The sequence below is a fragment of the Chelonoidis abingdonii genome, chromosome 4, assembly GCF_003597395.2.
Source record: "Chelonoidis abingdonii isolate Lonesome George chromosome 4, CheloAbing_2.0, whole genome shotgun sequence".
Taxonomy (NCBI): Eukaryota; Metazoa; Chordata; order Testudines; family Testudinidae; genus Chelonoidis; species Chelonoidis abingdonii.
The window spans coordinates 27,211,522-27,225,811 of record NC_133772.1 but is presented as its reverse complement, the minus strand read 5'-3'; the positions used below and the strand labels follow the sequence as shown (position 1 = coordinate 27,225,811).

General features: G+C 52.4%; 1 protein-coding gene across 1 annotated transcript in view; it reads left to right on the top strand.

The window, feature by feature from the left end:
- The window catches only part of SHISA4 (shisa family member 4), a 43,223-nt gene that overhangs the window by 24,175 nt on the left and 4,758 nt on the right, over positions 1-14,290 (top strand). Inside the window, exons 2-3 of the mRNA XM_032764977.2 lie at positions 2,729-2,900; positions 7,065-7,198. Coding sequence (XP_032620868.1) covers positions 2,729-2,900; positions 7,065-7,198 — 306 coding nt within the window. The remainder of the gene's footprint in view (positions 1-2,728; positions 2,901-7,064; positions 7,199-14,290) is intronic.

Sequence of the window (14,290 nt, the reverse complement as noted above, 5' to 3'; positions counted from 1 at the left end):
AGGCCTTTCCCCAGCCCTGCCTCCCTTTAGGTCCCTGGGTAAGGTTCCCCAGCAGCCAGACCTGTCTGCCTCTCAAGTCAGAGAGAGACTACTCCTTCTGGCTTCCCTGGCCTTCTTATAAGGCCCAGTTGCTTAGTTTGGGGCATGGCCCCAGCTGCAGCCACTTCCCCCAGTCAGCTGGGGTTTTACTCCTTTGCCCGGCCCCAGCCCTCTGAAGGGCTTTTCCAGTCCTTGCTATACTGTGCCATCAGCTCAGAAACCCAGCAGGTACACAGTGTCATCAGTGATTTCAGCTCTAGTAATCCCTGATCAGAAACAAAGACTCTTACATGAGTGCATAGGCAGCACATCATGGAGGCCAGGGACTAAGCCTCCCCAAACCTCATGCCAATGAGCGGAGGCAGTGGTGGATTTGGAGCCCCCTGAAAAATCTCCCAGCTCGGTCCCAGAGCTGGAGGAGCTCTCGCTCCCTGCTGTGGCTCACAGAGCTTATCTGGTCTCGGGGGTCGGGGGTGAGGAGGCGAGTGGGGGTGGGGGCAGGGCCATGGGTGGAACAGTGTGGGGCTGCAGGAGAAGGGGTGGAACTGGAGAGAGGCTCCAGGCTCGGCGCTCCAGCCAGGACAGAGAGCTCTGCTGCAGTCCCAACCCTGGCCGGGGCTGAGCTCTCAGCACCCCCCTCTGGCTGGGACCACGAGTGGGGGAGCCTGAGAGCAGCAAGTCGGGGCAGGTTCTTGGCTGGAAGAGGCAGGCAGGGGGCTGGACTCCTCAAGGGGAAGCTTCACTCGCCACCCATGCATAAGCGAAATCAGCTTTATCATTAACGCTGTGGAAAGGAAAGTCAAACAGCTTCAGGGACTCCCCATCACCAGAGAAGAATACCTGTTAGCATCTGTCTGAGTTCTACTTTGATTTGGCAGCACTACCCTCTACTTAGGGAGTGAAGCTACGCTTAGGGTGATCCCCTCAATTAGGGCATGGTCAGTGAAGTTCTGCTGCCCTTTAGTCATACAATAAGGATAATGACATTCAAGACTAAAGTGAATTTTAACCCAAAACACCCACACTTGATCACTTTGGCAAAGCAGGTCTGCTGATCACCTAGGGGAGGGGTAAGCAACCTATGGCACGCGTGCCAAAGGTGACACGCGAGCTGATTTTCAGTGGCACTCAAACTGCCTGGGTCCTGGCTACTGGTCCGGGGGTGGGAGCTCTGCATTTTAATTTAATTTTAAATGAAGCTTCTTAAACATTTTAAAAACCTTATTTACTTTACGTACAACAATAGTTTAGTTATATATTATAAACTTATAGAAAGAGAGCTTCTAAGAATGTTAAAATGTATTACTGGCACGCAAAACCTTAAATTAGAGTGAATAAATGAAGATGCGGCACACCACTTCTGAAAGTTTGCCGACCCCTGACCTTGGGAAAGTTGAGATGCAAATATGGTCTGAAGTCCTGAAGTCTTTTACTTCAGTGCATCAGTAGATGTCGGGGAGAGCTCATTCATACCCTGCTCACATAAATAAAACCAAGTCCTGTGCCAGGGAAATCCTGGAATCCTCATTCCTGTAAAGCCAGGGCCTCCCCCCTTTAGGAGGGAGAGCTGAGTGCCAATAGCCATGTCCCCAGGTCTCCTCAGTGCGTACCTTGCACTAGGAGTTAGGGTTAGGTTTGAGGTTTTTACATATTTTTCAAGGTGTCACCACATCCTTATGCCAGTAGAGTAATGTTGTTATGGTAACATGGTGGCATCACACAGCCACCTCCTAGGGTACCTCCCAGAGAGGGGATGCTTGGGAGAGGGCTGACACAGCTTGTGTATGGGGAGGTGTGTGTAGGGGAGCATCCTGGCATCAAAACACATTGATTTGAAATGAACCTCGCTGCCCCCCCACTCTACCCCCTTGGTTCAGTCACCAAACTGCAAAATCAGTTGTTCACTGAGTTGGAGTGTCTCTCTTCATGGTGAGTGGGTTGTCAGCACGCCTGTCTAATGGATCTGTGCCCATGAGGGGCCCAATCTGCTCTGCTGATGAGCGCGGGCCTCTGCTTTTCTTTCCTGTGTGATGTCCTGATACTTTTTTACCTTGTGCTGTTCTCTGGTATGAGTATGACGGGGTGGGGGAAGGACAGAGCTTGCCTGGAGTCCCTGTTCCAATCCATATTCTATATACAAGGTGCCTGCTGCCATGTGAGTCTCATTGGCCATGCTTGCCAGGTGCTTCAGCTCAGGAACCCATCCAGGATGGATGCCCAGCCTGATGCAAGGCAGTGAGAAAGGGACTGCTCTAGAGGCTCTAGTCTTCAGAGAGTGCAGTTCATCCCCTGACAGGCCTCTGAGTTGTACCCCAATAACCATGCCATTAGCTGTGAACATCCTGCTCCTGCCATCTTCGACGGGCAGTGACTCTGTATGCACAGGCCCAGCTTGAGGGACTTGTCCTTGGAAAGCAGGGTGAATGCTTCCCCAGTGGGTAACACTCAGAAAAACCTGAGCAGAGGCCATGGCAGTCTGCTGCAGCAAGAGCCAGTATTATTCTGGACACCTCTTTGCATCCATCACTGAACTGGGAAAGGGCAGCAGGAACACTGGACCTGGTGTAGTGCTCCCCAGACCCTGCCTGCATTCTAATTCCTGGACTGGAGGCTGGAGAGTTGGGGCCCCTCCCCAGCTGGGGGCTCTGAAGGATCTGGGGGATCTGACAGTTGGCTTCTCTCTCCACAGGCTTGGCGGATGAAGACTGCCTGTGGTACCTGGACAAGAATGGCTCATGGCACCCTGGCTTTGAATGCAACTTCTTCACCTTTTGCTGTGGCAATTGTTACCAGCGCTACTGCTGCATCGACCCCCTGAAGCTCATCACGGAGAGGCAGCAGAAGCACTGCCTTGCTTTCAGGTGAGAGGGGCATGGAGCCTGGCCAGAGCTCCTGCCTGGGGACACTGGTCCCACTGGAAATGACTGTGTCCTGGCACAGGGAGGGAGTGTTGATAGGGTTATGGACAGGCAATTGGAGGTTGAGACTCCTACCCCCAATTTCAGGAGTTGAAGACACATGCCATCACTGCCTAGAAACCACCCTGTTCAGGTATTGTGGCCTTTGACATCTCTCCTCTCACTGTGACCAACTCTTTGTCTAGCTGCTTGGCTGCTGGCCCCCAGCCCAGGATCTGGACACCTCTCTCCCACAGGTTAAAAATAGAAAACAGCAGCAATGTCTCTTCCTCTCCATTCCTCCAAGTAGGAGCAGGTGGGTGGCCAGGTGTTGGTGCATGTGTGTATGAGGAGCTCTGAGAGAAGGAGGTGAGTGCTGCAGGTAGTTCTGGATGTGTCATTCTGGGAGGTAGCTGCACGGTCTGGGTCTGGCTCCCATGGTAGTTCTGTCTCCTGCATTAATGAATCCCCACCGTTTGTTGATCGTGTTATGACTGCAGGGGTGTAGCTGTCGTGAGAGGTGGTGTTTACACTGAGGAAGTGATTCTTAAGTGGTGAGGGCTGGTGCTGCGTGGCTTTGTCTCTTGTGACAAAGACCTTGCCCTGGGCTTTGTACTGGGTGGGGAGGCAGCACAGAGAGTGGAACCAGGTACCGTGCTTACGGTGGTCTGTGTGCTGACCAGGTGGGTTGCTGCATTTTGGAGCTTTTCCAGGTCCTGCATTTTCATTCCCAGGTGCAGCAAGTTGTGATAATCAGGCCTGGGCATCACCTTGGCCAGCTCTGCCAAGGGGATGTGGGGAGTGGGGTGCAGGTGTGTGCATTTGCTGCTGTGACTCTTTGGGCACCCAGTGGCTTTGAGGAGCCCAGAAGGACCCCCAGACCACTGACAGATGTAACAACCTGCAGGCAGATGCCCTCAATAGCAGGGGTCAGAGGAGGTGAGTTGTTTAAAGTGCTTCCCATCAGCATCAGCTCTGCATGGGCTGGCGTCTGCTCCTCAGACAGGTGCTGAACTCAGAAGTGCCGGAAGAGCTGGGGCTGGCTGTCTCTGATGTGGATGGGTGCGGCTGGCCATTTCTGGGACTGCTGCCCTTCAGAACATCCTGTTTCCCCAGCTCTCTCTGTGGCTCCATATAGATGCTGAGTAAAGTGGGGGAAGATTGAGCCCCAGGGCACTGCAAAGGTGAGGACCCTGGGGATGAAAGAACTGTTCCTCATCATGACCCTGTGAGTGAATAGAAAAAGGAGGACATAACAGTTCACCCCAGGGCTTTATGGAGGCAGAACCATGCTTGCTGATCGGGTAGCCAGTGCTGCCAAAGGTGGCTGTTCCTCTCTCCCACTCTGGTGGATGGCCTCTTCCTGGCAGAGTGCAGAGTGGTCTCTGTTTCTGCCTCTGCCTTGGTGCTTGACAAAGGGAAGCAGAGCACACCAATGCTCTTGCCATGCCCCCTTAGAGCTGTGAGGGGTGGTGCAGAGCCATTATACAGGCCTTGTCTTCTGTAGGGCTTCCCCTCATGCCAGGGGAATTCCCCTTGCCTGGTTCGCTGTGCTGCTGAAGCTGGGATAAATGGGCCACAGTGCAGTGCTGAGTCAGGGACTCTTTGTGGAGTGCCATTGCCCTGAGTTCCTCCATGTGCAAGACACAGATGAGTATCCAGCGGCAAGTTTGTAACGTGAGCTGCTATTGCAGCGAGTCTCTAATGGGTGTGATTACTGAACGCTTGTGGCTAGTGGCCAAGGCACGACTGGAGCATCAGCTGCCCATCCCCGATATTTAGGCCTTGGCTACACTGGCGCTTTACAGCGCTGCAACTTTCTCACTCAGGGGTGTGAAAAAAACACCCCCCTGAGCGCTGCAAGATACAGCGCTGTAAAGCGCCAGTGTAAACAGTGCCACAGCGCTGGGAACGCGGCTCCCAGTGCTGCAAGCTAAGTCCCATCAGGATATGGAGTACGTGCAGCACTGGGAGAGCTCTCTCCCAGTGCTGGTGCTGCTACCACACTCGCGCGGCAGCGCTTTGAAGTTTCAAGTGTAGCCATACCCTCTGGCTCTACCCAGATTAAGACAGGGTAAGGGGGAAAGATGGCTGTAGGCATGGGGTGAGAGCACAAGCACACAGGATAAGGTGATGGGGGTGAGAAGGTTGATGTGATCAGTAGTGTCGAGTTGACCAATTGGAGGGTGAGGCTGGAGGAGAGGCCACAGGGCTTCTGTGTGGCTCAGTGCCAGGCTCCTCAGGTTTGTTTGTGGGAAGAAGTGGCTGAGATTGGTGCTTGTTCTGATCTTTCCCAGCAGCCAGCCCTGTAGCCAAGTCCTCCTCCCCTCCCCTGCTCTTGTGAGGTTGGTATTTCTGTTGTCCCATGCTGTGTGCTGTGTTGACAGGGTAGGATTTGGCAGTGGGAGGGAGCTCTTGGGCCAGTCCAGTGCAGGGCTTTGAAGATAAGGAGTGAGCGTTGCATTTGGCCCCAGTGTTTAGCCAGGAGCCTGTGCAGAGCGGAGCACAGGTGTGTTGTGCTGTGCACACCTGTGCTGTCAAGTAGCTTGGCTGCTGTGTCTTCATCACTCCTGCTGGGTATATTGCACTGTGGCCTGGTGGCCAGGAGTGCAGGGATAGCCACTGCCCTGGGGCTCAGGCTGAGGGTCAGGTTGCTTACCAGCCACGGCTGGAAGAGGGCATGGTTTGCAGCCCTCACTGGTTGGCTACCCAGCCATGGTGACAAGCCCAGAAGGTCCCTAAGGCAAGCGTGTGTGAGTCGCCACAGTGGACAGGCTAGAGTGGGAAGCAAGAGCAGTGGGAGGAGGCTGCCCATTTGGGGGTTGGGTTGGGAGACTCAGGGGAGGATTTGTGTGAGGGGAGAGTGCCACATGATAAAGGCAGAGCGAAAGGGGAGGGATGGCTGAGGATTCAGGTTGGAGATGGAGGGTGGGAAGGAGCTGAAGGAGGGGCTGAGGGAGGAGATGGAGGGAGGGAGAGGGGACTTGGCACCTGATAGCACCCAGGACTGAAGATCCCCTGCAGTTTGCTTGGTGTGTGTGTATGTGCAGCCAGTGCAGGTGTGTGTGTAGCTGTGTACAGATGGAGGGAAGGGTGGGGCTGTGTTTGGGGAGGCATCTTGGTTAGTGGCTGTAGTGTGGGGGGAGGGGCAGTAACATATGACCATTTAGGGGAAAGGAGCATTGGGGCAGGGCTCTGCATGGGGGGCCACTGGCAATGCATGGCCATGTATGCAGAGGGGGCAGCAGTGCCTGGCTGTGTATGAGAGGGAATGTTCTGTGCATGCTCCTTTATGTTGGGAGGTGGGGAGCTATGTATGTATGGGGGACGGCAGTGCGTGGCCATGTATATGGAGGATGTGGTGGTGCATGGCCATATATGATGGGGGGATGGCGGCGCATGCTGTAGACAGGGGGAGGCATGGCTGTGTATGGCAGGTGCGGTGGCATGTGGCCATGTACGTGGCGGGGGTGGTGGTGGTCATCCATGGCCGTGTATGTGGGGGGAGGCAGCGATGCGTGGAGAGGGTGGCGGTGCATGGCATGCAGTGTGCTCCAGTGCATGACCCATTCCCATGTGGGTTCCAAACTCCAGTGGCAGTGGGTCTCTCATCCCTGCAGTGGAGCCCTGAGCAGAATGAAGCCCACTGTGTTGAGGTGCAGGGCAGAGGCATTAGGGGAGCTCTGCAAAGCCTGCCTTTCTCTTCTCCCTTCTAATCTTTTGGGAGGATTTTGACTGCTGCTATGATCCAGATCTCCAGTGACTCATGGCACATGCAGGCTCTACTTGATCAAAGCACTGCCCAGAGCATCAGATGGGGCATTCCCAGGGTTTGGGAAGGGGTCCCAAGTCCTAGTCATGCACAAACCCCAAGACCACCCATTAATCCTTTTATCTCCACAGCCTTGGGGAGGGAGGGCAGGGTCCCAGGATTCATCCCTTGCAGGGAAATGGATCCATGCAATGTGCGGGGGTCAGGCGCTGCCTGTGAACTGCACATCTCTCTTTGTGCAGCATGTAGCCAGCATGAGTCTGTGAAGAATCCACTTGGTCCAGGGAAGGGCAGCATTAGGCACTTGGGACAGTACTTGAGACTGCCCTGTAATCATGTCTGCTTGTGTCCCACAGCCCAAAGACTATCGCTGGCATTGCCTCAGCCGTCGTCCTCTTTGTGGCCATTGTTGCCACCATCATCTGCTGCTTCATGTGCTCTTGCTGCTACCTGTACCAGAGACGGCAGCACATGCGGACACCCTTCCAAGGTAGGGGCTGGCAGCACAACTATCCTCTGTGCTGCCACAGCCTGAGAAGAGCAGGGTGGGGCCCAGGAGGGGGGCAAAGGGGGCACCAGAGGGGGCTCAGCCACAGGAAATACTTGGTAAATGTTGGTTGGTTTAGTTCTCTTTGACTCTAGGCTGGGGAGAGAGGGGAGCGATGCAATTAGGGTGACTGTAGTGTGTGTGTCCAGGAGGAAGGGAGGGGAGGAAAATATTGACTAGCTGCTCCTTAACTGAGCACTGTCCATCCTGTGCACTGAATGCGGCATGGGGGAAAATACAACATAATCATGTATCATCATGCATATGCAAAACGAGGGGCTGAATTAAGATTGCACAGACAACCTTATTTCTGGCATTTCCTAACTTCTATGGTTTTGACTTTGCAACCTTACCATAGTGTTTTGTGTGTAATGTTCTAGGTTTTTAAAACAGCAAACTGAAAAATCAGAAATTACATAATGTGCCTCATACTGACACCCACATGGATCATCATCGGGTTTGTAACCTTTTGATACACTACACAGATCTCTATCACTTGAGCTAAGGAAGTAATTGATCACAGTAGGTTGTCATCAGCACTACAGAAACATTTTGCTAATGCGTTTCACAGATATTTGCTGACACTAGAGGAATGGTGAAACCCAGGATTTGTGGGTTCCATTCCAGGCTCTGCAGGGGGGTATTCTCTAGTAGTCACAGACACTCTACCTGTGTCCCCCGTCCCCCCGCCCCAAATACACACACATATTTCACCTCTTCTGCCCTGTCTCTTCCAACCTGTCCCTAACCCGTCCTGTCGCCACCTCCAGCTCCTGGTCCCTGTTAAGCTGTCTGCAGTGGCTCAGGAGAATGAATACCAACCTCAGGGCAGACTGTCAAGAAACAGGGCACACGCCCCAAAATGGCTGTGAGTTCTATATTTGTATTTCACCAACCAATCAAGTCTGAACTCCTCAGACACTACGCTATTCTTGACATGGAATCACAGACAGTTCCCTTGGGTACTCTGATCCATCTCTGGGGGTTATAATAAATGATCCTTTCGGTCCCTTCTATCCCTATGCTTCTATGATCTTGCCACCCAGAGAAGCTTGCTTTTGTGGTCAGTGGTCCCTTATACCCCAAATCACCATAATATTCAGGTTACTCCAAGTCCCAAAGGACTTAGCTCAGGTCACTTGCACCTCAGATCTCACACCAAAGACAACACTTGTAGCCAATACTATAATACATGAACTAAAGAGTTAATAACTAAGAAAAAGAAATGAGAATTAATTACAAGATTAAAGCAGGTAAACATATACACACAAATGAGTGGTTTCAGAGTAGCGCCTGTTAGTCTGTATCTGCAAAAAGAACAGGAGAACTTGTGGCACCTTAGAGACTAACAAATTTATTTGAGCATAAGCTTTCATGGGCTACAGCCCACGTCATCAAATGCACGCAGTGGAAAATACATTAGGAAGAGATTATTTTTATATATATACAGAGAACATGAAACAATTAGGCTTGAATAAAGACTGAGAGTGAATGGGTCATTACACAAAGTAAAACTATTTCCCCATGTTTATTCCTCTCCCCCACTCCCCGCTACTGTTCCTCACAACTTCTTGTCAACTGCTGCAAATGGACCATTTTGATTACCACTACAAAAAGTTTTTTTCTCTCCTGCTGGTAATAGCTCATCTTAACTGATCGCTCTCATTAGAGTATGTATGGTAACACCCATTGTTTCATGTTTTCTGTGTGTATATATATATCTTCCTACTGTATTTTCCACTGCATACATCCGATGAAGTGAGTTTTATCCCATGAAAGCTTATGCTCAAATAAATTTGTTAGCCTGTAAGGTGCCACAAGTTCTCCTGTTCTTTTTGCGGATACAGACTAACACGGCTGCTACTCTGAAACCACTCATTTGTGTGTGTATGTTTAGATGCTTTAACCTTGTAAATAATTCTCATAACAGAGGCTGCTGTAATATGCAAGCCCTGTATGTCCTCTAGGGCTCACCCAGGCTAAGCAACTGGGGATCCTTTGCTTGTGCTCCGAAATCTTGCTCTCACAAAGTCCAAGCAGCAAAGGGATCCAGTTCTTCCTGGCAGGGATTTTTATTCCGTTCCCGAGAGCTCAAGCTGATGGGATGAGCCTCATGCACAGCTCCTCTTCATTGGTATGGGGGGAGCAATCAACAAAGTATTTTGTTCTCTGATGTTCCACAACAATTCGTCTGGTGTCTAAATTCCCAACTGTACATATAAAATGATGGGGTCTAAATTAGCTGTTACCCCTCAAGAAACAGATCTTGGAGTCATTGTTGATACTTCTCTGAAAACATCCACTCAATGTGCAACGGCAGTCAAAAAAATGAACAAAATGTTGGGAATCATTAAGAAAAGGATAGATAATAAGACAGAAAAGATCATATTGCCTCTGTATAAATCCATGGTACACCCATATCTTGAATACTGTATGCAGATGTGGTCACCCCATCTCAGAAAAGATATATTGGAATTGGAAAAGGGTCAGAAAAGGATAACAAAAATGATTAGGGGTATGGAACAGCTTCCGTATGGGGAGAGATTTATAAGAATGTGACTTTTCAGCTTGGAAAAGAGACGAATAAGGGGGGATATGATAGAGGTCTATAAAATCGTGACTCGTGGAGAAAGTAAATGAGGAAGTGTTATTTACTCCTTCTCATAACACAAGCACTAGGGGTCACCAAATGAAATTAATAGGCAGCAGGTTTAAAACAAATGAAAGGCAGTATTTCTTCACACAACACGCAGTCAACCTGTGGAACTCTTTGCCGGAGGATGTTTTGAAAGCCAAGACTATAACAGGGTTCAAAAAAGAACTGGATACATTTATGGAGGATAAAAGCAGCAAAGAGTCCTGTGGCACGTTATAGACTAACAGACGTATTGGAGCATGAGCTTTTGTGGGTGAATACCCACTTCGTCGGATGCATGTCATTCATGGAGGATAGGTTCCTCAATGGCTATTAGCCAGGATGGGCAGGGATGGTGTCCCTAGCCTCTATTTGCCAGACGCTGGGAATGGGAGACCGAGAATGGATCACTTGATGATTACCTGTTCTGTTCATTCCCTCTGGGCACCTGGCATTGGCCAGTCGGAAGACAGGATACTGGGCTAGATGCACCTTTGGTCTGACCCAGTGTGGCCGTTCTTATGTTCCTATGTGCTTTTGCTGGGCAGGAGATAACAACTTCTGTGGTAAACTAGTATTTCACACTTGGTAATGCTTCTGGTGCTTTTACAGGTTCAGCGCAGACACTTAAATACTACCTTGTAACATGGGTAAGAATACGATTTAGTCACGAGGAGACTTTCGGGGACCTCCAGGACTACTTCTGGGTCAGGGCTGGAGCTCAGGCCCATGGAACAGCTGGCCAGTGGCCAGCCCCAGGGCTGCTGGAGCAAGGGGGTGGGGCACAAGGTGGGGTGTGGAGTGGCACGGTGCCAGAGCAGCGGACTGGCAGTCAGCCCTGGGGCTGCCAGAACAACGGCCACCACAGCCAACCCTGGGGCCACCAGAACAATGATTGGGGGGGGATAGCCAATAGCTGACTGATGGCCAGCCCCAGGACTGCTGGAATAGCAGCTGCTGGAACAACTGACAGGCAGCCAGCCCCACAGACATGGAGCAGCCACCGGCTGGACTGCTGGAGCAGTGATCAGGCTGGAGCAGCAACCCCTGGAACCACTGGCCAGTGTCTAGCTCCGGGGCCGCCGGAGCATAAACAGCCGGGGCTGCTGCAAGGATAGCTGACCAGCAGTCAACCCTAAGGCTGCCAAACAGCTGACTAGCAGAGGAGCAGCTAGGATTGGGTCAGCCCTCCTGGGGATGGAACAGCAGCAGTCAGCCTCTGCTGCAGGAGCAGCAGGATGGCTGGAGCAGATGCAAACCCCAACCGTGCTCTGTCTGTCTCCCCCACACCCACCCCCGGGTATTTTTAGTAAAGTCAGGGACAGGTTGCAGACTTCCGTGAATTGTTGTTTATTGCCTGTACCTCTGACTTCTACTAAAACTACCCGTGACAGAATATTAAGTTTAAACACGGAACACAGATATTATAAGTGAAATTAATGCCGGCAGCAATTTACAAGCATTCCATAAAGTCTAAACACCAAATGCATTTTCATAAACCTAATTCTTACTTTACAAATGCTAATAGATAGGGGAGCCAGACTGGTTTCTAGCTATGCATTTGTCAGTGCTAGGGGCCTGGCATGAGCTGGCACCGGGCTCGCCAGCATCACGATCCCGGTCCCGTTCTCCACTCATCTATACAATAAGATTCAGGATTGTCACTCTGACATCTAGAGTGTCTGTTGAGTCCGTGTGAAGCAATGGAAAGAGGTCCAGGCCTGGTTAAGGCCTTTCTTTGTTGAGAATATCACCAGATTTGCAGTCTGTTACTATCCAGTTTTGAAGTTCTCAGCCATATGCCGCATATGATTTTGCAAATTACATCTCAGCAGAGACCAAGAGATGAATGGGCCCATGGGTGGCAGGTGAACCCCAGGCTCGGGGAGGCTAGCTCCCGATCCAGTCCAGTCCAGCCCACCCCACCCCTTCTGCCCAAGGCTCTGCCCCTCCTGCCAGAAGCCAGAGCCCCCCTACCCCCTGCGTGGTTGCCAGCTACCTCCACAGTCCCAGACCACCCACAGCCCCAGAGTGCCAGATGGTTGGATGAGCAGCACATTTCCCCCGCCCCCCAGAGTACCAGGCGGATGACAGGGTCCTCCTCCCCCAGCCCTGGAGCACTGGGCAGGAGGGCGGGCAGTGTGCCCCACTTTCCCGCAGCATCGGGGTGTCCCCCCTCCAGTCCCAGAGTACAGGCTGGCCCCCATTAACCGCAGCCCCAGTCTAGGGGCCCCAGCCACGGGTGGCAGAGCCTCCCACAGCACAGCACCGGGAAGCGGGAAGGGACCTGGGGCAGAGCATCGACAGGGCCACGCAAGGCTGTTTGGGGATGCTCAGCCTTCCCTGCCCTTCAATACCTACTCCTGAGGGCATTCTGTGCCAAAAAATAAAAATTCTGCACACAATATTTTAAAATTCTGCTAATTTTATTTGTCAAATAAATGTAGAGGCTCCAGTATGGTGTTGGGGAGCACAGGCCACTGGCTGCACAGAGATGGGAGATCACTGTGCAGCTCCCCCCTCCCCCGGAACATGAATTTAGCAGTGAGGCTGCACTCATCCCTGACACAGTGCAAGGACTGGGCCTGCCCCAGAAACAGCCCAGGGCCCTGCCCCTCCGTGTGGGCAGGCAGGCTCAGCAAGGTGTAATCCAAGTGTGGAGGGGCTTAGTGTGGGGGGATCTAGGTGTGGTGTGAAAGAATTCTGTGTTGGGCAATCTGGGTGCAGGCAGCTCAGTGGGGGATCCAGTTGCAGAGGGGATCTGGATGCACAGGGGCATGTTTGGGGGTGGTGGTTCTGGATGCAATGGTAATGAGACTCTGCATGGGGGTGAAGGTGGTTGGAGCTCAGCAGGGCAGGTATGGATATGGGAGGGGATAGAGCTCGGCAGGGGGATCTGGGTGTGAGGTGCTCAGTGAGGAGTCCAGATGTGGGGGAAGAGGGTCTCATTGGGGTGGAGATCCAGGTGCAGCTGGTTGGGGCTTGGTAGGGTGGGGATCTGGGTGAGGGTGGCTCATTGGGGTGGTTCAGGTGCAGGGGGAGTGGGGCTTATTGGGGGGGGTTCTGAGTGTGCGGGGGTGAGGCTTGGCAGGAGGATCTGGGCATGAGGAGGGCTGGATGCACAGGGGCAGATGGGGGTGCAGCTCCCTGTACAGGGATCCCTCCCTGTGCAGCTCAGGAGCGATGGGTGCAGGAGCAGGTGGGGGATGGGGAGTTTATAGTTTACTGCAGCCAGGGGAGAAATCTGGGGGTGGGTTTGACCCAGCCCCAGATGCCATGCAGGGAAACAGGAAGTCCCATCCTCCCCATCCCAGCTGGGACTAGCAGCTGAGCCCAGCACAGGGTAGGAGCCACGAGCCAGGTCTTCCCCAGTCCTGCTTCCTGCCCTACTGTGACTTACCTCTCTGCTGGCTGCCCTGGGCACCCAAAACATACTCCTGGGGAAGGTTGCATGACCGCTTTTGTGGCTTCCCTCTGCTTCCCCATCAGAAAGTCATTTTTCTGTGGGGAAGCAAAGAAATCTGCAGGGGACGTAAATTCTGTGCATGCGCAGTAGCACAGAATTCCCCCAGGAGTAAATACCCACTGCCCGTGAATGGGCCCTAGAGACTGAGTGACCCTCTCCTATCCCCATGACTCTGATGGAGGGACATTCGCAGGGGGTGGGGGCGCCTACTGTGCTCCTTCTGTATTTGTTCTGTGACTCTATCTCTGGGACTGCCAGCCCAGCCCTACTCCCTGCACTGTGGTCACTGTAAAATGTTGGGCTGGAAGGAGGAACTATCTCTACTCTTTGCAGATAGTGAGTTTTAGGGGGTGTAAATGGTCCCTGTAGCATCTGAAGCAGGTTCCTGGGGCTCTCAGCAGAGAGGTTCACTCAGGATGTGAGTGTCCAGCCCAGCAGAGCTTGGGATGTCACAGGGAGAGGGCCCCACTGCTCAGGGTAGAGCACATCCTTTTGAAAGCCCCATGGGAGGTTTGGAGCAGTCACCTCCTCCATTGGACGCCTGGCCTTTGCAGCTCCTTTAAACATTTTGCTGGCCGATCTGGTGGTGAAACTTGAGTCTATGATGCTTGCAAGGGAGGGTTCAGTCCAGGCAGGAAGCTAGGGCTCTCGGGCCTGGGGATGGTGGCAGTTTCCCACCCTGGGCATTCTAGCCCCAGCGTACTATGCCGTTTTAATGCGCTATGGAGCTGCAGGCGTGGAATCATAGAATTATAGAATATCAGGGTTGGAAGGGACCTCAGAAGGTCATCTAGTCCAACCTCCTGCTCAAAGCAGGACCAATCCCCAGACAGATTTTTGCCCCAAAATAGAATGATCCGCAGGAGCTTGAGTGTCTCAGGGAGCTGCTAGATGCAGAGTCTCTTGCAATGGGGGTATCTGGGGTGGCCTGGTG